General features: G+C 37.1%; 1 protein-coding gene across 4 annotated transcripts in view; it reads right to left on the bottom strand.

Annotated features, from left to right (window-relative positions):
* LOC106878020 (coiled-coil domain-containing protein 186) overlaps positions 1 to 26,471 on the bottom strand; it is a 173,635-nt gene that overhangs the window by 136,161 nt on the left and 11,003 nt on the right. For 2 of the 4 annotated variants that reach the window (XM_089362450.1, XM_089362445.1), the window contains exon 1: positions 10,636 to 10,655. The exons of 1 other annotated variant lie outside the window; for it this stretch is intronic. In XM_089362450.1, the coding sequence (XP_089218576.1) occupies positions 10,636 to 10,652 (17 nt within the window). In that variant the 5' untranslated portion in view covers positions 10,653 to 10,655. Of the gene's footprint in view, positions 1 to 10,635; positions 10,656 to 26,471 lie in introns of those variants that run through there. One more of the 4 variants, XM_089362456.1, reaches the window with a different exon arrangement.

The following is a 26,471-nucleotide window of genomic DNA, read 5'->3' as shown; positions in this document are numbered from 1 at the left end:
CATTTATATATAAAACTTTACAAAATTCAAAAGAATCAGGTATTTAAATAGTAAAAACACCAAGGTAGAGTTGGGGAGAGTGCACTTGTGTACTGATAATGTATACTGACATCTATGTACTTACTAAAGTAAATATGGATTTGCCCTTCCATTTATGTATACATTCACAAGTAACTGACTGAATACACAACATGCCATTAAAGTCATACTGAGGTACACTCACTGCACATATTGCACTTTGACTACAGATTCCAGATCCAAACATATGGAAGGTTCCAAGTTACGTGAAGAATAAATAATAACACAGACAGGTTGTGGTTCATTACAGCTGTTTCAGATGTGTTCTTTATTGATGAACAAAAGTGTTACATCATGAAAAAAAAAATATGCTTTCATCAGTTGAATACAGGTTTGGAATTAACAATAAGAACTTCTTGCAAAACAGGACAGAGTACCACATAACTCAAAGTCTTCAAACCCAATAATGTCAAGGTAAGCTATACCTGCTTAGACAATATCGCACACATCAATAAACGTAAAAATGCACTCACACAATCCCCAACCCCAACCTGCAACTGTTGAAGCCCTACCACCTGCCTTCTAGCAGGATCTTGCCTCTCAAGGGTTGTAGTATACAGAGCCACCCTTATGCCATCTTATGATGTTACTAAGCACTATATGGGAATGACAGCCAATGACTTCAAGGGAAGATACTCCCAGCACTTGCATTTATTTAGATCCAAGGACAGAGAGAACTCCACTTTCCCGTGACGCTTTCTCTGGAAACTGTGTGATCTCCAAGACAAAACACTCAGCATCAAGTGGACTATTGTTGACAGGGTGCCACCATATTTGCTCAGCACCCCTAATTGCTAGTTGTGCTTCCATGAAAAACTGCATATTATCTACCAGCCTGCAGTATCCATCAACAAGAAATATGAGGTGTTGTAATGCTGTCACTAGGGGTACAACCTTCTGGTAAATTTCAAGCCACTGGCTGCCGACAACCTGAATATACCTCTTTAGTACCAGCCACCCCCAGCACAGCCTGCACCAAGGTCACTGTCACAAACAAGCCCCCATGAAAAGCACTGCAAATCACCAACGCTCAACACTTTTACATGCCTGTCTACACGCATACTCTCACCCTTTGTACATAACCATGAGTACATATGCACAACTTTGTGATGTTCCTCTACCCTTATAGGTATGCATATATGGGTACAGAATGTCACAAAACGTAAACAACATGAAATACGAACATAAAGTTGGGCATGCAAAGAACGAGAGAAATAAATGGAAAACGGGACAAGTAACATAAAAAAACGACTCTTCAGCTGTTGTCGGCTGTCCTTCTACTCCTTATTTTGAGCACTGAACTTATACATATATATATATAGACACACATATCTTAATATATAAAGCTGAGGTTGTGTGTTTGTGTGTAGCCTTTTTAAAAGTTTATAGAAATCCACATTTTCCACTTTTTCATGAAAATTTTTACATCAATGGAATTTTCTCAATGTGAACTTTCCAGTGCAGTAATTAGATTTTTTAAATTCCGTTTACTTTGTGTGATTTAAAGGAGATTTGGCTTTTGTTTCTAGCAACTTTTATATTTCTTCCATTCTATCTGTACCGGCGTTCTTACACATTGATCACATGCTCAACATATAATATAGAGAGTAAGTAAAAGAGGGAGAGAGAGAAAGAGAGAGAGAGAGAGAGAGAGAGAGAAAGAGAGAGAGAGAGAGAGAGAGAGAGAGAGAGAGAGAGAGAGAGAAAGTGATACATACAAAGTCAAACAAACAGAAAAACGAGATATGCAACATAAAGAGTATACCCCTTCATCAGTTGTCACTGTTTCATCTACTCCACGTTTCGAAGGCAAGGACAATACAATTGTCACATGTCTCGTTTCTCTATTTGTCTATTTCATTGTTAAAAAAAAAGTTTGTTTTCTATGATTTTGTTTTTATGTTTTCGTTTCTCATTGTGTTCAACGTTTTTTTGATGTCCTGTACCCACATATGCATGTATATATACATATATATGTAGGTATGTACAAATATGTATGGATATATGCATATATTCATATATTATTTATAAGGCAGGTTAATTAGGAATTTAGTTTTTGTATGTGGCAGATGTTCAGGTGCAATAAACACTGAAAATGTGCAGAAAACAACTTCTGTCACATTCCAGGGAGAAAAACTAGACGTAGTTGATAGCTTCCGCTATCTGGGTGACCAAGTTAGTAGAGGGGGAGGGTGCACTGAAAGTGTAGCTGCTAGAATAAGAATAGCCTGAGCAAAGTTTAGAGAGCTCTTACCTCTGCTGGCGACAAAGGGCCTCTTACTCAGAGTAAAAGGTAGACTGTATGACGCATGTGTACGAACAGCCATGCTACATGGCAGTGAAACATGGGCCGTGACTGCTGAAGACATGCGTAAGCTCGCAAGGAATGAAGCCAGTATGCTTCGATGGATGAGTAATGTCAGTGTGCATACCCGGCAGAGTGTAAGTATCTTGAGAGAAAAGTTGAATCTAAGAAGCATTAGTTGTGGTGTGCTAGAGAGACGATTGCGCTGGTATGGACATTTGGCGAGAATGAATGAGGATAGCTGTGTGAAAAAGTGCCACACCCTAGTGGTTGAGGGAGCCCGTGGAAGAGGCAGGCCCAGGAAGACCTGGGATGAGGTGGAGAAGCACGACCTCCGAACATTAGGCCTCACCAAAGCAATGACTTGTGACCGAGACCTTTGGAAATATGCTGTGCATGAGAAGACCCGGCAATCCAAGTGAGACCAAAATCCAAGGCCTCTGCCAGGGATGTAGCCAGCCCACTTATGCGTAACATTCCTTCATTGGACACTAAACTCCGCTTCCGAAGACCTGTTGAGGCAAGTGAAATCGAAATCAAACTAAGTTTGTAGACTGGCACCCATGCCAAAGTCTCTTTCATTGAACACTAAACTCGGCTAGTGAAGACCTGTTGGGGCAAGCGAAAGCAAAATCGTGATGACACCTGTACCAGAGGAGCACTAAGAGCACCGTCTCTAAACGTGATCGTTGCCAGAGCACGTAAATAACAGTGGCACGTAAATAACACCATTTGAGCGTGATCGTTACCAACGTCGCCTTCCTGGCACTTGTGCCATTGGCACGTGAAAAGACATTCGAGCGAGATTGTTGCCAGTGCTGCTGGGCCGGCTCGTGTGCAGGTGGCACGTAGAATACACCATTTCGAGCATGGCCGTTGCCAGTACCGCCTGACTGGCCTTTGTGCCGGTGGCACGTAAAAGCACCCACTACACTCTCAAGTGGTTGGCGTTAGGAAGGGCATCCAGCTGTAGAAACTCTGCCAAATCAGATTGGAGCCTGGTGTAGCCACCTGGTCCACCAGTCCTCAATCAAATCGTTCAACCCATGCTAGCATGGAAAGCGGACGTTAAACGATGATGATGATGATGCTCGAACGCCATGCATCCTTTTCCAAGTAAGTTTTATCTAATACATATATATATATATATATATATATATATATATATATATATATATATATATATATATATATATATATATATATATATATATATATATATATATATATATATATATAATATTGATATATACACACACGTACACACATACATATGCACATATATACACAACCAGCATCTTTCACCTCCATCTACCAAATCTATTCACAAGACTTTGGATGGCCCAAGGCCATGAAAGAAGATTCTTGCCAAAAGTGCCATGTAATAGGACTGAACCCAAGACCACATAGTTGGGAAGCCACAAGCTACACCTGTGCCTATGCATTTCTTCAGTACTTTGTAACATTGGACAATTTCTCTATTTGCCATATTGGAATGATCCTCCATGAATTTTAACAAAGAGAATTCCAGTTGTTTAGTAATCTAAATCAGTGTTTCTCAACCAGGGTCCATATGGCCCTTAGGAGTCCATATGAGCTTTTGGGGATCCATATGACACTTGGAGGTCCATATGAAATTTTGGTGTTAAAATTTATGTGCAATAAATTGGTTAAACTTCTACAATCCACAAAATATTTTCACAATTCTTTTAATACAATTCCTAATAATATTTAATTATAAAAAATATAATGGGATTTTTTTAGACATTGAATGGGTATAAGGATCCAGCAGAGTGAAATAGGAATCAAAGAGGTCCCCAGGCAAAAAATGGTTGAGAAACACTCATTTAAACTGTCTGTTCATTAGCTCATAAGTAAATCCTAGCCTTGTCTACTTATTAAATCATACTGTAAGGAGATGAGTTTTTCAAGGACATTTGTACCCTTAACATAATTCTCAGACAGTTGTCATGCAGCAGCATGACAACTGTGTGACAAGTTTAAACCTTTGACTTGAAAAACATTCCCTCTGACACAGTTTCCATTGACTTAATCTCAGTCACAGGCTTGGGTTGACCCAATCATATGGCAAAAGACACTTGCCCACAATGCTATGCAGTGGGGTTCAATGTAGGACCACACAAAACCCTTTTCAATCATGAATGACCATGGGATTGCACCTAGAAAGTTACCCTCTGAGGCAAAATCCGGGCAAGGTTGTTTATGGAAACCATCAGTTGCCCATGCATACCAGCCTCCCCTCTCCATGCCATCAGTGTTATCCAAGGGAAAGGCAAAAGCCAGTACAGCTTGACACTAGTGACATTGCAATTCATTTCTACAGCTGAGTGAACTGCAGCAATAAAGTGTCTTACTCAAGAACACAACACAGCTTGGTCTGTAAATCAGATTCACTACTGATGCTCTAACCACTGAGCCATGCTGCCTTAAGCACTCAGCTACACAGACATCTCAAAAACAAAGAGCCATCATCATTTTTTTTTAACTCTTCAGCATTCAGAATAACTCCATCAAATGTACCACCTATGTATTTACATTGTTTTGAATTTACCCTGCGTTATAGGGTAGATGTGAAAGGTTGGATCTAGCTAGTTCCAAGGTAAAAAAACAGGTAGAATACTTAAGCTGGATATGGCCAGTTTAAGTGCTAAAAGCTTAGAATCCTAAAAACAAAATAATGTCCCTTGAAGCATTTAAATTCTCAATCTACTATTTAGCAGACATGCCTTATCTTTTACTTGTTTCAGTCATTTGACTGCAGCCATGCTGGGGCACCACCTTAAATGGTGTTAATTGAACAAATCAACTCCAGGACTTATTTTTTTTTAAGCCTGGTACTTATTCTATCAGTCTGTTTTGCTGAACTGTTAAGTCACAGAGACATAAACACACCAACATCAGTTGTCAAGCAGCACTGGGAGACAAACACAAAGAAACACCAACACATAGATATATACATATATGTAGGTCTAAATACATAGCCTCTCAGAAGAGAACAAAATCAGGGTACTTCAAAGAAGCTTCTACTCTCCCTGCTTTACAGTAATGTTTACTTTTTTACAATTCATATTTAATGCCAAGTCTCAGTCATCTCTCTCTCTTATCTCTTATACCAGAGTACTTTCCATCCCAGTTATGGTCAGTGCTCTTCTGAATCTAATATCATGAAAACAATTAACTTGTGACCATCAACCACTGAATAAGTTCTTTGGCTAAATCTCCCACATGTCTTCCACACCTTACAACTTTATAAAAGAAAGGACACATTGGATAATTTAGTTAAAAAATCATGCAAGATAGCTGCTGCTGCTGGAATGTCTTTTATTATATATCTGCTTGGTCAGGTCTGACTTGGAATTAACTCCAACAACAGATGATATGATATAAATATAATATACGAGGTATTTAGTAACAGACCGTTGTAAGCACCACAACTTAAAAACTGAGAAAAAGACAGTCAAAGTTTCACAACTTTCAGAATGTGATATCTTGGCAAAGAATGAAGTTAGGAAGCTGGTTTTGGTCTTAAAATGACCGTGAGGACCTCCTCTAATCATTTTACCTATGTAAAATTATTTATGTATGTATGCATCTGAAAGATGAACCAATGACTGCATCTTTCTCATTTTGTAGAATATACTGGGACAACGAAATGGTGTATCACAGTGCATATTTTAGACATAATACCTAGAAAAAACATAGAGACTCCACAAAGGTATTCTTTGTGTTCTAATATACCAAGGTAAGTATCTTTAAGAGGTAAGTATGACAAAATATTAAGAAAATAGCCCATTATCGTTTCAATGGTAATGAAGAATATTAGAAAAGGAGCCATAACACCTCACAAAACAATACAGGGACTAGACCAAAGTTATTGATTGAGTGTGTGTGCTTACAATAGTGTGTTACTCAACTCTCAGGTCTGAGTTTGGGTGAGTGAGCATCGTGTTTCAATAGCATCGAGGTACAATATTTTTCAGATGGATTTTCAACCTTATCACAAGCCTCACCAGTTCTTCCTCCCGACTTTTTTGGATTCTAGCCATTGAGACAAAGAAAATGATATACTAACCTCAAAAATGGCCAGGATGGCGCTTGCAACACTCTGTTACTAAGTGTCTCATATGATATAATATGATATAATAAAGATAAATTAAATAGAGATATTCTATTGACAATCCAATAATTTATATATTACATGGGCTGTGCGTGAGAAGACCCGGCAAGCCAAGTAAGATCGTTGCCAGTGCCCCTGGACTGGTTCTTGTGCGGGTGGCACATGAGATGCACCATTTTGAGCGTGGCCGTTGCCAGTACCGCCTGACTGGCTCCTGTAGGATTTTCGAGCGAGATCGTTGCCAGTGCCCCTGGACTGGCTTGTGCGGGTGGCACATAAAAGACACCATTTCGAGCGTGGCCGTTTTCGTGCGGGTGACACGTAAAAGCACCCACTACACTCTCTGAGTGGTTGGCGTTAGGAAGGGCATCCAGCTGTAGAAACTCTGCCAAATCAGACTGGAGCCTGGTGTTGCCATCCGGTTTCACCAGTCCTCAGTCAAATCGTCCAACCCATGCTAGCATGGAAAGCGGACGTTAAACGATGATGATGATGATGAATATTACATTAAATACTATGAATATAATATATAACATAATATGATATTATATAAATAATTATAAAAACCATAAAATGCCAACAAATTGTTTCAACTTATGTATATTTTTTCTGATATACATAATCACAGTTCCATTATATATAAGTCACTTCAGGGTCCTTGGTTTCAGAAAGATGAAATTCTGTGTAAAAGGACAGCTAGATTGTAAAAATTAATTCAAATGTCTGTGTTATGAACGTGAGTGTTGACTATTCAATCTTACATCAATTACAATTAAAAAAACAACAAAAACACTTTAACGAATAATACAATCAAATAAGTGCAACCCACAACCATCGAAATTCACTTCATTACATCTCAAACGCATACCAATTGAAACCCTTTGATGTCTAAGATAGTCCCTTGTCATCACAACATACAATAATAATATTTGTGTGTATATAGATGTGTATAATTAAGTATCTAAGCCTTCTCCTACGTGTAACTTAAACAAAAAAATATATAATCAATTACATCTTCAATTCAACAACTCTTTTATCTATTTAGATTAGTTGGTATACAAAAATTTAACTAATAATAATCTTCTATATTTATTATTTATGGCAGTGTATATAATAATGTATATAATATAAATAATATGATATAATGATATAGTGTAATATAATACAATATGGCAGAGCATAACTGACAAATGCCTTGTAAGTATACTGTGCTTATCATCATCATCATCATTTAACATCTATTTTCCATGCTGGCATAGGTTGGATGGTTTGACTGGAGCTCGTAAGGCCAGAGACCACACCAGCCTCCATTATCTGTTCTGGTATGATTTCTATGGTTGGATGCTCTTCCTAGCATTGACCACTCCACAGAGTGTACTGGGTGCTTTTTATGTGAAGTTATTTCATTTGTGAAACTACAAAAGACTGGAGGTTTCTACTGAATGTTAAAGATGCCTTTCAAAGGTTTCATGCTGCAAAAACTGGGATAAACTCAAGTATACCTCATCCATTACATCATATCAAATACACAAGAATATCTGGTAAAATATCCCACTGATAGCTTAATAGCTCAACCAACTGTTGGCACAGAAGTGAAATATGTAGCCAAATAGCTTAATTTGATAGCATTTAACTAATTAGGATCATTAAGCACCAAATGCTAAGTAGAGTTAAAAAGGAAAGCCTCTGGAAGATGTAATTATGTGATGGACCAGTTATTATTATGTTCTAAATTAATATGCAAAAAAAAAAAAAACGTATATTTATATTTAGTCATATTTGAAATTGCTCATATGAAGCATTAGTGAAGGCGCAATGGCCCAGTGGTTAGGGCAGCGGACTCGCGGTCATAGGATTGCGGTTTTGATTCCCAGACCAGGTGTTGTGAGTGTTTATTGAGCGAAAACACCTAAAGCTCCACGAGGCTCCGGCAGGGGATGGTGGCAAACCCTGCTGTACTCTTTCACCACAACTTTCTCTCACTCTTACTTCCTGTTTCTGTTGTGCCTGTAATTCAAAGGGTCAGCCTTGTCACACTGTGTCACGCAGAATATCCCTGAGAACTACGTTAAGGGTACACATGTCTGTGGAGTGCTCAGCCACTTGCACGTTAATTTCACGAGCAGGCTGTTCCGTTGATCGGATCAACTGGAACCCTTGACGTCGTAAGCGACGGAGTGCCAACAACAACAACAACAACAACATATGAAGCGTTAAGATTATTAAGTCTTTAACTGAATTTTCAAACATGCTAATATGTGGCTGAAAATAATACATTTTTTAAAATTTAAAAGCCAAACCAGCAGAAATAGTAAAATTTCAGATTTTCAGGGTCCTCCCACTTCACTTTTTAAAGTTGTAATGAAGTTTACTTCAATTTTCCTTCTACTGACATTAATAAACTATGTTATAGCAATATACAAAAGTTGAGCTAGTTAATCATATGACTGCTATGAAAACAAATATTTTTCCTTTAACAGACGATACAATCAAGTAAGTGCAATCCACAACCATTGAAATTCACTTCATTATATCTCAAACACATACCAATTGAAACCCTTTCATGCCCAAGATATTAACTATTTCTTTCCACATTTTTCATTTTGTTAAGGTGCCCTTGTTCCTCATTTAAATTGGCCTTGTGACTTATTAACAGAAATAAATGATTTTAGAGTATTAAATAAGCTTAAAATTATTATTCAGTATAGCCATTCATCACTCTCTACATCCACCCTTCACTCCTACCCGATTTTTGAAGTTGTTGCCTACCTCCCATACTCCCATCTCTTGCACCACCATACACTTTTGCAACCCCCCACTACATTCCTAGTTTCCCCATCTCATTGCACTTCTACTCACCATGTACCTTGAGGAATCACCTGTGACTTGCAGCTCCTCCAGACCATTCTCACTCTCTCTCCTAAAGGCGATCAACCATGCAGCTCCTCTACAGGAATCTGCTCACCCGCCCCCCTTTCCCTTCTTTAACCCTCTCATCTCCTCACATAAAGCTCCTGCTACCCCTGGGTTTTGTAGTCTTGCAAGCTACATGGAAACATCACTCGTGCCAATGGCACAAAAAAAAAAAAAAAAGCACCTGGTACATGCAGTAAAGTGATTGCTATTACAAAGGACCTCCAACCATAGAAATCATGCCAAAGCAGATACTGGAGAATGATGTGCTCCAGCACCCATTGAATCCTGTCAAATTGTCCAATCCTTGCCAGCATGGAATACAGACATTAACCCTTTAGCATTCAGATTACTCTGTCAGATATAATGCTTATTTATTCACATTGTTTTGAATTAATCATGCATTATCTTGTAGCTTTGAAATTTCGATGATGCAATTGTTTACTTTTAGTATGACATTGTAAGGTAAGCGTAAGAGACTGTATTTGGTTAGTTAAAACCAATTGAATATTTTGGCCAGATATGGCCGGTTTAAATGCCAAAGGGTTAAATGATGATGATGGATAGCTACATGGCTTAATTTATTGTTGCACCTGTTAGCTAACTTATATTGAGTGATGTTATCTCTGTACCATAGCCAAAACCTAGAAAATTGATAAATACTTCAGTCTAAAAGACATGATGTTTTATTAAATTCCAGATCCATAATTTCTACGAATGATAAAGTCAGTCATTATTTAGACCCATGTTAGACCCGACTGAGAGGACCAATAATAAAAGGTGTTCCTGTCGTCTCCATGCATTCTTTCTTTTCTTCAGGCATAGTGATCTGATGTATCCCTATTTTAAGACAGAAGGATGGAATTTGAGGGAGATTCGGCTCTTATTCCAAGCAGGTTAAACAATGCATAGAGTTTTCTTTGTTCTGTTTAATTGAAGGCAAGAAAGACTGTCTATGTGTGACTGGTTACTGACCTCAGTAGATACATTTACAACTAATTCATCTCATTTACCCACTCAGACAATATAAGCTCTCAATAATATCTTATGTTACATAGGCACACAACCTTCACTGAAAATGAAATAAAGTTGTTTGATGTTTATGGACTTTCTCAATAATTTTGTACTGTAAATGAAGTTAAATAAGAATTGATTGATTTACTAACTTGGCTCTCTGGGTGATTAGCTGTGCAGTGCTTACCTCAGACTTGATAACATATTGGTTTCTTCTGACTAGTAACAAAACACCTAAGGGTAGAGAAAAATGTTATATTCATGTCTCCCCAACCTGGTATTAATGACAAAAGTGAAGTGGGGGGTAGTTAAAAGTGGAATGTGTTTCCCTTTTGTTAGCTTCTCAGAGCAAAGATTAAGAATTATAAATTATCTTTTAGTCCCTCCTCTTACTGTATTACAGCTATTTATTTTTTTATTATTTTATCAGCTTTAGTGGAATGAGAGCTGACCAAGGTTAGTAATAAATTTAGTACTGTGACATGTTAAAGCAGGGTAAAGAAAGGTTTGAAGTTCAAGATTCTCATTCTTTTTCAGTATTCCTTAAAAGAATAGATTTTCATCTAATTTTGATAAATAATTCAACTGCTTTCTATAAGTATATAAATGTTGCAGAGAAGAAAATGAATGTGTGTGTGTGTGTGTGTGTGTGCACACATGTATGCATGCATGTACATGCTGAATACAAAATATTGCAATAAATTAACAAGAAAAAAACTTGATCAGCTTCAGTTCTTACTCATTCTCACAACAGACATACACACACACACACACTGAGTGTATATTTTAATATTGTATGTATCCTTTAAAAAAAAAAAATAATAATAACAAAGACAATAAGTGAGATAAGTAATTTTTTAAGCAGGTTATTTTAGTAATTACAAACAGAAAAAATTATTTCAACATTAATTCATTCATGAAGTTCTAAATTTCTTGATATTTTAATTGAATGCATTTGACAAATGGAACTCGTTACATCACAACGTTGAGTATTTTTCTCTGAGAGGAAAATGATTAATTTATTTTCTTAAAATGATTTTGTGTATTCTAAGTGCTTCACTTTATTCCAATGGATGTATAAGATACAGAAAACAGTTGATATGTTGTTATGCAAGGACTTCTTTGATTTTGTTGTCTATAACTGCAACAGCAAAACTGTTTGAAAATGAAGCTTTGAAATCTTCAATAATTTTAAACTTGCACACAAATCAGTCAAATATATATGGAAAGTTTTGATTTGAAATTCTTGATAATAAATTCATTTTCTCATTTTCACATTTACTTCACAAACTCATTACAAGCTATATTTGTTTAATATTTTGATTTTATAACTGGATTGTCGGCACACCTCTCGCATTTTCTTTAACAAATAAGACACCATTGCCCTTGTTGTTCGATTATGTCTTCTAAGTTGCTTAGTATTTTGAATATATGATTTTTTCTCTTCTTTTAGACATGTAATTGTTTTTTTGGCCTTCGAAATCTTTCTTCTCAACAACTCTCTCTTTTCAGATTTCAACCTCTTTCGAGCTTCTTGACAGCCAATGCGGTCAATTTCTTTTAGAAGACACCTGATCTGTGTCAGCTTGCAGGCTTGGCATTCCAACCGGGCTAATAAATTGATTTTATGTCGTATCCCTCGGTTAATATAATTTGCCAACATCTTCATGCTGTGCTCTGTTCTTGATCTTTTCAAGGAAAAAAATTCTGCAATATCAACAACTCTATGTTAATTTATTAAAAACCATTTGCATAATTTGATTTTATATTACTATATATATACTAGTATTATGTATATACTAATATTATTTTATATTACTATGTATATACTAGTATTATTTCAATTATACAGTTGTAGTTATTATTCTAACATACTTTCTATTTAAGCTCCAAGTTACAAAATAAAAATAGCTGGTATTTCTTTTTAAGACTTATAAGTTCACTTAACCTTTTTGATACCATATTTCTGTTAAAATATACTTCCTTCATTTCAATTAATTTTAAAATTCTGAAAAATTTAGAAAAATAAGTTTGTCATTATTAAGCTGGTGTTTGGACCATAAATTGGCAGAACTCTGATTAACCCCTTGTAACTTTTTTACTTTTTTAAATTTTCAAAAAAACTTTTGCGAATTGGTGTTCTATACACAGGAATTCATACAATTATGAAAGAAGAAATTTTTTTTTTCCTTTTTTTAAAACTCTCCCTGTCCCTTAAATCCTAACATTTTCTCTCTTTTCTGAAATTTTTTATAAAATCAATATTCAAAATGCAGATAGTCTGAATTTTTTGTTTAAATTCCATTAGTGGACCACCTTTGGATGTATCATCATTCCATTATAAATATGTTTAGGAAAAAATATTGAAACACATCAATACATGTCAAAGTGGCAAAGAAAAGAGAACGGTATCAGGTGGTCATGGGATGTGCTAAAAGTAACAGCTAAATTGCCCTTGAATCACACATACACACAAAAATTTTTTTTGCATAATTGTATGAACACCCGTACGCAGAACACAAATTCACAAAAATTTCTGAAAATTCCAAAATATAAAAAATGTTATGAGGGGTTATATGGAGACCTATAGGAAATAACACTTACTGACCAAAGAAGAAAAAAAATTTTAATTTTGTTACACAGTATTATCATACATTAGTATACTTATTAGTGGTGTGCTACGGCTTATGAAGTCATACTACAATTGCCGGTTATACTACACTCCTGTTTATATTTCAGCAAAATCTAACAAATTTTATGCTGACAAGCTGTCACATTTTCAGATGTTTCTTTTTCATGTAAAAGACATACTTTACAAAGAGGATATGTGCAGCTTTTCCCACATATAGATTGCATTGTATCTTTATTCATTTAGATACCCATCAAAAAAGAGTCCTAATACACTATCAAGTTACTGCTGGTCAAAAGCAGTATACAAGCTACAGTGGAAAATCTTATCTGAGGCCACACCTTATAAGAGTAAAAGGATATGATGCAGTCTATGTACAGAAGAAAAAAATCATATCCAAGGCCACTGAGAGAAGCAGTGGGCCCCAGAACTAGCCCAGGAGTAGGACCTCTAATGAGAATCCAGTGTCCAAGCTCCTGGAAGCTTTAGACTTTTGGCAATTTGTGGCAATATCTTAAGCTTAGTACCACTAAATTATGGCTTAAAGAGCTGGTGAGGATTATCCTGGAGCTTATTAGTCTGAAATAAAATATGGAAAATAAAGCACATTCACAGATTTACACGTGTTTCCTTGAATCTTTTTTATCAATGCATATGATTTAATGAAATTTTATACAGATATAGGCACAGGCATGGCTGTGGAGTAAGAAGCTTCCTTCACAACCACATGGTTCTGGGTTCAGTCCCACTGCATGGCACTTTGAGCAACCAAAGCCTTGTGAATGGATTTGGTAGATGGAAACTGAAAGAGAATAACCTTGTCCACAACATACCACTTCGAATTTCCAAATGATCAACTAACAAAACTATAATTTCCTAGAACTTCATAATCACTTGAGCGATCAAAAGAAAATCTTGTCATTGTCATCTTCATTATCATTATCATTTTCAGTATTCTCTATTTTCATGGGTTCATGAGCTATAATAAGTATTTGAATTATCATCAACAACTGATGAATTGAAGCAAATACCAATGCTGGATTAATCATTAATCAAAATAAGTGCATGCTTTGGGCAAGGGAAGGGGTCGCCACAGAAATGGTAATTGGTTTACAACACAGGCCGGTGGCATGTAAAAGCACCCACTACACTCTCTGAGTGGTCGGCGTTAGGAAGGGCATCCAGCTGTAGAAACACTGCCAATTGGAAATATGCTGTGCGTGAGAAGACCCGGCAAGCCAAGTGAGACCTAAATCTAAGGCCTCAGCCAGTCCACTTATGCGTACCTTCCTTCCTTCATTGGACACTAAACTCCACTTGCGAAGACCTGTTGAGGCAAGTGAAATCGAAATTGAGTTAAATTTGACGTCTGGCACCCATGCCAACGTCGTCTCCCTCATTGGACACGAAACTCAGCTTCCAAAGACTTATTGGGGCAAGTGAAAGCGAAATTGGGATGGCACCTGTGCCCAGCATCGCCTTTCTGGCACTTGTGCCCGTGGCATGTGTAAGGACTTTTGAGCGAGATCGTTGCCAGTGCCCCTGGACTGGCTCTTGTGCGGGTGGCACATAAAATACACCATTTTGAGCATGGCCGTTGCCAGTACCGCCTGACTGGCCTTCGTGCCGGTGGCACGTAAAAAGCACCCACTACACTCTCTGAGTGGTTGGCGTTAGGAAGGGCATCCAGCTGTAGAAACTCTGCCAAATCAGATTGGAGCCTGGTGTAGCCATCTGGTTTCACCAGTCCTCAGTCAAATCGTCCAACCCATGCTAGCATGGAAAGCGGACGTTAAACGACGATGATGATGATGATGATGAACACAGAAGAAGTCACTTTAAACTTGCTAAAATAATATTCAAAATAATATATAATGATTGGAAAAATGACTTCAAAGTGTTCATGGTGTCATAGTGAGGATCTGATCAAAGACTTCGCAAATAGAAAAAAAAGGAGAAAACTTTTCAAATACAAATAAAGTAGAAGTATACAAAAACAAAAACAAAGGGGGATCAGAGGGGTGATGCATACCCTGCATGCAGATAAATTTTTTCATAAATTATATTGTGGCTTACAATGCATTGCTTACCCATGCTTTTTCATTGAATTGAATTGATTTTTATTTCTAAGTATCACCATTATAGATATTTATATTCCGGTGAAATTAAGAAACCAACTCATAAATAAATGAAACCCTCAAATCCTTTACTGTACACACACACACACACACACACACACACACACACACACACACACACACACACACACACAGTTGTATATCTATGTATTTATGTATGTTTGAAGATAATCCAGCCAGAATTTCATCATTTCGAGCCATTCATCCAATGAGTATTTCTGCCACGTTTGGTGAAAATCCATTCCAGTAATTTTGCAAACACACAGACAAACAGACAAAGGCAAGTGATTACAATACCCTGCTTTCGCTTATGCACGCAGGGTAATAAACATTGTTTTCCATCTTATTGTTAGTTGTGTTACATTTTGAAAAGTAAAAATTTATTTTATGGTTTATTATTGTTTATATTTTGAATTACATATTTATAAGGGGGGTACCAAAATCTTTTAAGTGCTGAGGGCCTATATGGGTCTTTATCTAACACTAGAATTGATGCTTGAGTAAATATAATTTGTAATGAGTTAGCATTTGCATTATACTGAGTTTCTGCACTGATTTTTAATTGCATGGAACCTACTTATCACAATCTTTGTTTTCAGCAAAGAATTTATCAATTTTTGATCTATTTATCCCAACCACTTCTGCTATTGAATAGTTAGAGTTTCAACAATATCCCTTGAAATTACAGCATTATTACCAGTATTACAGTATCTGATAACATCTAATATAATAAATGTGAATGTCAGTGTGTCACACTTTTTCAACTTTACTCCTAGAGGCTGTAATCCAACATATCATACCATTTTGGAATCATGCTGACTCCATGAGTAAATTAAAGTCATTCTGCGCAAAATCCGGACCTGTAATTCTGAAATTTTGGATTCCCAGGTTTTCGTTCATACGATTGTTTTCTGCGATTTTTTTACGTGATTTTTCTGTACGATAACATTTTTCATAACTTGGAAATAAATTTTGGGAGTAATCGAAATTAATTGTGAAATCCAGCAGCTTTTAAGCTGTATTTACTCGCAGATAGGTCACATTTTTTTTGCCAAAAATTTCGATAAAAATCAGGAGCACGATCTATCCACTGGACATCACAGGTATTGAAGTGTATCAGTACTCTAGGTGTGTAACCTGGGCTTGAGCACACCCTGGGCTTGAATGTACCCTGGGCTCGAGCATACCCTGGACTTGAGTGTACCTTAGACTCAAGTGTACCCTAGACCTGGGCTTTTCAATTTTCAAGTTGTTATGAAAACATTTTTATGACATCTTTTTACTAGAAACTGGAAACCAGAAGTTTGCATATTGGTCTTTTTGACAACATCGATTCAAATATTAGTTATATTTACATTAAAAAAGGGGCCATGTAACTCCCCAGATTATAGTGCAACCTATCCGCGAGTTAACTGCAAATACCTACTTTGACAATTTCAAACTAAGGGTGTGACCTATCCACTGGTGTGACTTACCCACTGGTGCAACCTATCCATGAGCACATGATTGTGAGCCTGAAATTCTAACCACTGAACCATGTGCCTTCACAACTCACCACTGTGTAAGTAAAAGAAATATTTAAAATGTACATTTTGTACACCTTTACTCTTTGATTTAAACAAAACCCACCAAAAATAAATAAATAAAAAAGGAATTGTCTCACTTATGATAGCTGACCAGCAGGGGTAAACCACATGTATTGATTTTTAGTATGGTAAAAAAGGTGACATTGGTTTGGTAGGCAAAATACTGGCCTTAGGCTGAAGATTTATAAATACAAATTGTGACTTGAACTTATTCAGTCATATTATTAGAGCAAGTATGAAGAAAACAACGAAAGGGTTTGATGGTGGAGTACCAGATTAACAAGACGACAAATTGACAAATGGTTTAATGGCAAATTTTGCTGCAGTTATCATTTTGTATGACAATGAATGAACCAATATTGCTTTAAGCTTATTCCATTTTAAAAGTCTCATCTCAAATAAAATTTCGCAGCTCTTGAGTCAGTCTGTATCCACCATATAGGCGTAGGAGTGGCTGTGTGGTAAGTAGCTTGCTTACCAACCACATGGTTCTGGGTTCATTCCCACTGCGTGGCACCTTGGGCAAGTGTCTTTAACTATAGCCTCGGGCTGACCAAAGCCTTGTGAGTGGATTTGGTAGACAGAAACTGAAAGAAGCCTGTCGTATATATGTATATATATATATGTATGTGTGTGTATATGTTTATGTGTCTGTGTTTGTCCCCCCCAACATCGCTTGACAACCGATGGTGGTGTGTTTACGTCCCCGTAACTTAGCGGTTCAGCAAAAAAGACCGATAATATAATATAATATAATATTCTTACACTTATTTGCCTCTAAACTCAATGTGAGCTGATGAAGTCACAAAGACAATATAGTACAACCTTAAAGCAAACGTAATTATGCAATTAAAAGCCCAAACAAAATCTAATAAAATGACTGGAAAAAAAAACAACAACTTTTTCTTGAATTCTTTAAATTCAAAATTGGTGGCAGCACCTAAAATGGAGGACACCAGAATCAACATTGACATTGTAGGGTTAAATGAATGTCGAATCTACAGCTGCTGGTAAGAACCATAATGGCTGTTATATTTTAACAGTTTAAAACATGTTTATGTGTCATATGAAACACATAGGATTAGTTAGTCAAAATATAGACAGCAATATAAAAATAAATAAAATACGAATGTCAAAAAGAGAAATCACGTTTCAAAATTCTTTCCCTTTCCTCTCATTGATGAAAATCTTTTCCCCCAAAACACACACTGTTAGGCTGCTGTTAAGAGATAGAGTTAAGGTTACTGCTAGTCAGATACAGATGAACAAGAAGTGTAAAAGTGTATTGCCCTGTAGTACTCCCACTTAAATATCATAAGAGTTTCTATCACTACTACAGGATTGCACCACTGATTTTGTTTTCTTACACATCAAGATTGCATCCATTGTTTCTTGCCATATCCCATAGGTCCTCACTATTTCAGCCATCTTTTCTTGATGCACTGAATCAAAGACCTTCAAGAAGCCCACAAAGCACATAACTGCCTCTAAGTTCCTTACCCTCACTCCTTTGATGATTCTTCTTACAATCAATATCTGCCCAAGAGTCAATCTGTTCTTTCTGAATCTGCTCTGGTTCAAATGAAAAACTTTCTTGATTTCAGGTTGGATTCAATTACACATTACATTGTAGATATTAGCAGCAATAGCTGTAAATGTGATAACACTATAGCTGGTAGTCAGTGATAGGTCCCCTTACTTCAATAACAGGACAATGCATCCTTCTGTCCAGACCTGGATTGCACATTGGTTGTACATATGAATGCAGAATTGCAGAAGATTATCAATACAGTTTCTTGTCTTCCAAACTTCAGTGGTGATCTCCTCCAGACCAGCACCTTTCTTGTTTTGCATACGTCTATTTATCTCTCCTGTAATATTGGCTTTTCTCTACAAAAAGCTAGAAGCAGGAGGTAGCCAGCCAGGAAGATCACTGTTGGTAACTATGCGAACAACCCTGCACTATTTACTGACAAGGTAACAGATACTGAAAAACTGTTGCATGCACTAGAAGAGGCAGCTTTCAGGATCAATCTATGTGAATGCTGGGAAGATTGAATATTCATATGCTTTAACCAGAATGGTCAGATCCACTCAATGAGTGGTACATCTCTGAAGAAAGTCAAGTCTGTCACTTTTCTCAGAATTGATATTTCATCCACCAAAAAAGATATATCAATTTGCACAGCAAAAGCATAGAAGATATGAAACAAATGAAAATTTGGAAGTCTACACTGCCTGACTGGATAAAAAGGGAATTTTTCAAAACCATAGTAGAACCAGTTCTTCTCTTTGGCTCATCAGCATGGACTCTGATAAAAAAGATAGAAAATAAGCTTGATGGGGCCTATGCACATGTGTTAGTTGCTGTTCACAACAAATCATGGAAACAATATCCAATGAAAGAAGTGCTTTATGGAAATATCCCCAACATATCAATCATTTAAAAGTGAAGGACAAGATATGCTGGTCATTACTATCAAAGCAAAAATGAATTCTGCGAATTGGAGCCATGAGAATTCTCATGTTGAATGATCCAGAATGACATACATTAATCAACTCTCTCATGATACCAAGTTACAAACAGAAGCCTTCAGAAATGTCATGAAAGACAAAAATACTTGGAAGGAAAGAGTGATTTTAGTCTGGGCAACCTGCTGCCTGAAATGAATGAACGAGTGACTGACAGACAGACAAATAAATATATTAGAGCTAGTCAGGTAGAGTTAAAGTTAGGGATAATCAGATGGAGTTAATGTTAGAGCTAGTCATATAGTTAGAGCAAATCAAATAGAGTTAATGTTAAAGCTAGTCAGATTTCAATCATTGAAGAAACGATTTTCAACTATTTTGGGTCTATCACTTTCTTAAAATCACACTGAACACTTGAGAGTCTTCTGCAAAATCTCCACTGTAAAAATTTCATCTGTCCACATATTGTCAAGAGGTCTACCCTGGCTGTTATATTCTTTTGTTCTTTAACTGATTTCAGTCAATGGATTATGGCCATGCTGGAGCATTACCTTTGAGGGTTTAATCTATCAGATCAAGTCCAGTACTTATTTTGAATCTAGTAATTATTTTACCCATATCTATTCATCAAACTGCTAAGTTACAGGATTTAAAGATAGACAATACCACTTTTTAAAACCTTAAACATAAACACAGACAAGGGTACGTGCGTGCGTGCGTGTGTGTGTACTGGCACACTTTCATGGAAAGTTTCTTCAAACAAATCTGTTGTCCTGAACACACAGAAGTAATGAAATCTCTGGTTGGTTTCTACTCTAGTCTTTTTCCACTATAATTATATAGGCAATGGCCTTCTTTTAGTTTCCATCTGCCAAATCCACTCACAAGGCTTTGTTCGGATCAGGTCTATAGAAGAAAACGCTTTATCCCAAGGTGACAAGCAGTACAATTGAACTCCAGACCATGTAGTTGAGAAGTAAACTTCTTAACGATACAACCGTGCCTGCATCTGTACTATCAGTCTTTAATCCATTTGAAGTTAAAATACCAGAAATACTGGGGTTGATATAATTGAGTATAACGACCAGCTAAATTTGTGTAACTATGGACCTTAGAAGTCATATTGGCCTTCTTAGGTTAATATTTAAAATCTTATCAAGGACAGTAGTAGTAGTAGTAGTAGTAGTAGTAGTAGTAGTAGTAGTAGTAGTAGCAGCAGCAGTAGTATGGGGGCATGCTCTATAACCATGCATCACTGCATCTACCATTTATTGGTGACTCCCTACTCCTGGCAAATAACACCTTTGCACCACTCAGGTGACAAACTTCCAGCCCACAGGTCTGTTTGGGTAGCCATTGCTGGTAGGGGTTTTATGAGGTTGGAGTGCAAACCCTACCTTAACTTCTTTTAGTCACCTTTTGCAACACACAGAAGAAGTGTTGAGGCTATTCTTTGACATGCTGGTCCCCACACAGCACAAAAGCTTTCCAGTCTGGGAATCAAACCCATGGTCTGGCAACTGTAAGTACAACACTCTGACCACAAGGCCACATGCCTTCACAGTGAATTATTGAAATTAATAGAAGGACAATGAATTGATAAAATTATTACAACATTAAACAGAAATGCCTCGTCGTATTTAGTTAAGCCCATTACACTTCTGACTTCAAATTCCACTAAAGTTGATAATAAAATAAAGTACCAATCAAGTACTGGGTTTATTCAATCAACCACACTCATCTTCTCAGTTTATGGACTTGCCCTACATCAGAAATATTCTAAAGAAATTATATGAGAGATCATAGCATTCTGTGGTAAATATTTATTTTCAGACAGCAAGGGCTGTGTGGTTTAAAAGCTCACTTTCTAACTATGGTTTCAGCTTCAGCCCCATTGCATGATGCCATGGGCAAATATATTTCACTAAAGCTCTGGGTTGATCAATGGCTTGCAAGTGAATTTGGTTGATGGAAACTGCATGTAAGCCAATCATATATATAAAATGGGTAAAGACCCCCCCCCTCCTTCAGCCATGGATGACCATGGGATTGCACCTAGAAAGTTCCCCTCCAAGGCACAAGTCCAGACAAGGTTGTTTTATGGAAGCCCAGCAGTTTCCTATACATACCAGCCTCCCCTCTCCATGTCACCAAAGGAAATACGGAGGCTGATACAGCTTGGCACCAGTGATGTCACAACTTATTTCAACAGCTGAGTGAACTGGAGCAACATGAAATAAAGTGTCTTGCTCAAGAGCACAACACAGCCTGGTCCAGGTATCAAATTCATTACCTCATGATTGTGAGCCTGACACTCTAGGTGAAGGTGCATAGCTCAGTGGTTAGAGTGTTGGGTTCACAATCATGGGGTAGTGAGTTTGATTCTTGGACCAGGCTGTGTGTTGTGGTTTTGAGCAAGACACTTTATTTCATGTTGCTCCAGTTCACTCAGCCTTTGTCTTTCCCTTGGATAACATCGGTAGCATGGGAGAGGGGAGGCTGGTATGCCTAGGCAACTGCTGTGTGTGTGTGTGTGTGTGTGTGTGTGTGTGTGTGTGTGCATGTGTAAGTGTGTGTGCGTGTGTGTATATATATATATATATTTATAAACACACACAAATATATGTCTACACATTCATACACACACACACACACACACACACATATACACACAGACAGATAGACAAACAGATAAATAGACAGACAGATATATGATGTGAGTGCAAGTGTGTGTGTGTGTGTGTGTGTGTGTGTGTGTGTGTTTGTCTCTTTTACTACTTGACAACTGGTGTTGACTTGTTTACGTCCCTGTAACTTACTGGTTTGGCAAAAGTGACCAATAGAATAATTACAAGAATAAGTACTGAGATCAATTTGTTCGACTAAAATTCTTCAAGGCAGTACACCAGCATGGCCACAGTCCAATGACTGAAACAAGTAAAAGATAAAAATGTAAAAGATGTCCTATTCATTAAGGAACTGGGTTTGAGTCCTGGCATGGCACTCACTATTCATGTGTAGAGGTATGTGTGTGGCTAAGATGCTATATTCTCAAAGTGAAGGCATGTGGTTTAGTGGTTTGGGTATTTGGCTCACGATCATAAGGTCATGAGTTCAATACCCAGTGGTGTGTTGTGTCCTTGAGCAAGACACTTTATTTCACATTGCTCCAGTCCACTCAGTTGGCAAAAATGAATTGTACCTGTAATTCAAAGGACCAGCCTTGTTGCATTCTGTGTTATACTGAAAACCTCCTGAGAACTACATTAAAGGTAGAGATGGAAGCATGTTGCACCAGTGTTGTGCGTGCAAGGAACCGTGTGAATAGTCAGAAAAAAAAAGGAAAAAAAAAAAAAAGGTGCCAGCGATAGATCGGGGCTTGTGGGGTCGGAGCATGGCCTGATCATCGCTTCATTTGTGTTGTCTAACGTACTGTTAATATCATTCGATTTTTTATATTTTATATAATTTTTAAAGTCATATTTTATGTAAACCATTCGCATTACTGATCCCAATCAGTTGTTTTGTACCATTCTATGTTTAGCCCCCCCATGGGAAATAAGGAAATTGGTATGTGAGCAGTCTGTTCCATTGATCAGATCAACTGGAATCCTAGTCATCGTAACTGACAGAATGCCAGCTATACTCTAAAAAAGTCAAGTCCACCTCACTCTATGTAGGTATCGTAGTTGATATAACTCCCCATAGAGTATTGTCAAGTGATTAACTGCCATGTAATAACAAGCTCATTTTCTACTGTGGGGAAAGTAACTTACAACAAACCTGTTTTATCTAGAGGGAGATTTATTTCTCATGTATCTGTCGCTATGGAAACCAAAGACTAGATCAGTGGTTCTCAACCAGGGTCCATATGACCCCTTGTAGTCTATATAAGATTTTTGGGGATCCATACAAGCAAAATACTAAATTGGGTCCTCAGTTTTATTTTATGGGTCCATGAAAAAACTTTGCTTTAGATGTATGTATTGCAAGAGACAGCTAAGTTTCTTTCTCTGATGTTTAACTTAGTTTAGCCTAGGCAAGTGAATATGTGATAAACAAAATAGGAATTTTGAAAGAAGTGTATATAAAACTGGTTTTTAAACATTGAATAGCTATAGGGGTCCACCAGAATGAAATAGCAATCAAAGGGGTCTGAAAAATGGTTGAGAATGACTAGACTAGATACATGCACTAGCTTCATGGGAATTTGTTTGAGAACAGAAAAAAATAAGTTTCACAGAAGCAAGAAAGGCAAATTTGTTGGATATTTGGTGATAAGTAAATTTGGGAATAACTAATTATGTTGATTAAAATATTTATTAACATAAAAGAGGGGAGTTGAGAGAGTCGCAGGCAGTACTAGCAATGATAGAAGATACAAATGATAAAGACACAACCAAATAGTAAGTAATGTTGGATCTTGTTGGGTTTGTTTAAATGATAACAGAGAGAGAGAGAGGGGGGGGGGGGAGAGAGAGAGAGAGAGAGAGAGAGAGATAGAGAGAAGAGTTTGTTTGAACAGAGAGAAACAAGAGAAGGTGTTTTGTTTGAACAGGGTCAGCTATTAGAGACAAATTGAGGACTGTGCAAATAAGATACAACTTATCTTCCAATGTTAAAATATGGGTTTAGACACAGAAGAGATAAAAGCAAAAAGAATGAAGAAAAAAAGTCATCATCATCATCATCATCTTTTAGCATTCATTTTTCCTGCTGGCACAGGTTGAATGGTCTGGCAAGATCTGGCAAGCTGTGGGGTTGTGCTGAGCTCCTGTGTCAGCTTTAGCATATTTTCTATGGTTGGATGTCCTTCCTAACACTACCCATCTTACTGTATGTAGTGGGTACGTTCTTTTTCTTTTTGTACCACTGGTACCAGTGAGGTGTGGAGGCGCAATGGCCCAGTGGTTAGGGCAGCGGACTCGCGGTCATAGGATCGCGGTTTCGATTCCCAGACCGGGCATTGTGAGTGTTTATTGAGCGAAAAAACACCTAAAGCTCCACGAGGCTCCGGCAGGGGATGGTGGCGAACCCTGCTGTACTCTTTCACCACAGCTTTCTCTCACTCTTACTTCCTGTTTCTGTTGTGCCTGTAATTCAAAGGGTCAGCCTTGTCACATTGTGTCACGCTGAATATCCCCGAGAACTACGTTAAGGGTACACGTGTCTGTGGAGTGCTCAGCCACTTGCACGTTAATTTCACGAGCAGGCTGTTCCATAAGCGACGGAGTGCCAACAACAACAACTAGTGAGGTTGTCAAGTAAGTTGCAAGAAAAAAGACAGGAAAAAGGGAAAAACCCTCATGATTGAGAAGGTGGGGAGTTTTAGGGAGGGGTAGGTAGTTTTTATGTCAGTTGCTAAGAGATTGAAGTAACAGGTGGACAAACACAGGTGTCTTGCTGTAGAACAGTGGTTCTCAACCATTTTCTATCTATGGACCCATTTGATTCTTATCTTACTCCACTGGACCCTCATAGCCACTCAGTGTTTAAAAAATCCTATTGTGTTTTTATCCTTAAATATTATTAGGAATTGTCTTTTAAAAAATATTTTATGCATTGTAGAAGTATAACCAATTTATTGCACATAAATTTTAATAAAAAATCTTATATGGACCCCAGTTGAGAACCACTGTTATGGTAACCTCACATTCATCATCATCATCATCGTTTAACGTCCACTTTTCATGCTAGCATGGGTTGGACGATTTGACTGAGGACTGGCAAGCCAGAAGGCTGCACCAGGCTCCAATCTGATCTGGCAGAGTTTCTACAGCTGGATACCCTTCCTAATGCCAACCACTCTGAGAGTGTAGTGGGTGCTTATAGTGTATATGAATAGGAAAAGGAAGAAGGAAATTGAAAAAAAATGAATAAATGATGAAGAAGAGATGAAGAGAAAGACAGAAAACAGATAAAAGAAGAAATGAAGAAGAGTAGAAGAAATCTGAAGAACAAAAGAAAATGAAAACAAAACAGAAAATAACAGCTAATGAAGAAGAAAGACAAGGAGAAGAATTAAGACTAAAAAAAAGGGGAAAGAAAAATAAGATGCTAATACCAATAATGATGATGGTGATGAAGCTTTCAACACTGCTTTACCAAAAGGATCAAACAGCTAACAGACTAAGGAGAAAGTCAGAGAATCACAACGTTTCTTTTCTGCCTTATATATATGTATATATGTAGTGAAACTACCTCCCGCCATTAGATACAAACTACTATCGCCATTACATACAATCTTCTCATTTAAATATAAATAAATGCGAGCGTAGTAGAGAACCCATTCCTTGTCATCACGTGACTGATCATTATTCGAATCGGCAACTTCTTCAAACCGTTCCCGCCAGAACGCAAACTGACCAATCACGTGACCTTATTAGGGGCTGCGATTGGTCAGTTTGCGTTCTGGCGGGAAAGGTTCGAAGAAGTTGCCGATTCGAATAATGATCAGTCACGTGATGACAAGGAATGGGTTCTCTACTACGCTCGCATTTATTTATATTTAAATGAGAAGATTGTATGTAATGGCGATAGTAGTTTGTATCTAATGGCGGGAGGTAGTTTCACTACATATACATATATATGTGTGTGTGTGTGTGTGTGTGTGTGTGTGTGTGTGTGTGTGTGTTAGGTGTGATGTACAGAAGTAAATATTGAAAAAAAAGTCGTCAGAATTTTTGAATAACTTATATTTGACAAGTTCGAAATACGAACGAAAGCGCTGATATATGTATAAAATAAATGAAAGAAGTTATTCCAAAATTCTGACGACTTTTTTTTTCAATATATATATATATATATATATATATATATATATATATATATATATATATATATATATATAAGGCAGAAAAGAATTTTTGAGATGTGTGGTTTTTGTTAAGTGAGGTTTTGATGTTTGTGTTTCCAGCTTAGATATCTCTAAGTACATTTTGGTGCTGTTATCTTTCGAAATGTTATGTTTATTACTTTGACTACAACCCCAGCTTTCAAGATTTAACCATCCAGTGTGTTTGATATATTTATCTCCTTGATATAGGTCTCTGTGATAAATCTTTACTGTCCCACGACTTTCTAACTGTAACCGCTTCCTCCTTTAGCATATTAATCAGTGAATTATGTACTACATTCTCATATTTTACATTGTTTGTAGTACTAGTGGAATGGTCTTCATTTTTGCTGCTTTGTACAA

This window comes from Octopus bimaculoides, chromosome 14 (assembly GCF_046866305.1).
Source record: "Octopus bimaculoides isolate indiv1 chromosome 14, ASM4686630v1, whole genome shotgun sequence".
In the NCBI taxonomy this organism is placed as follows: Eukaryota; Metazoa; Mollusca; class Cephalopoda; order Octopoda; family Octopodidae; genus Octopus; species Octopus bimaculoides.
Note: the sequence above shows the minus strand (reverse complement) of the source record. Positions and strands in the feature narration are given on the sequence as shown.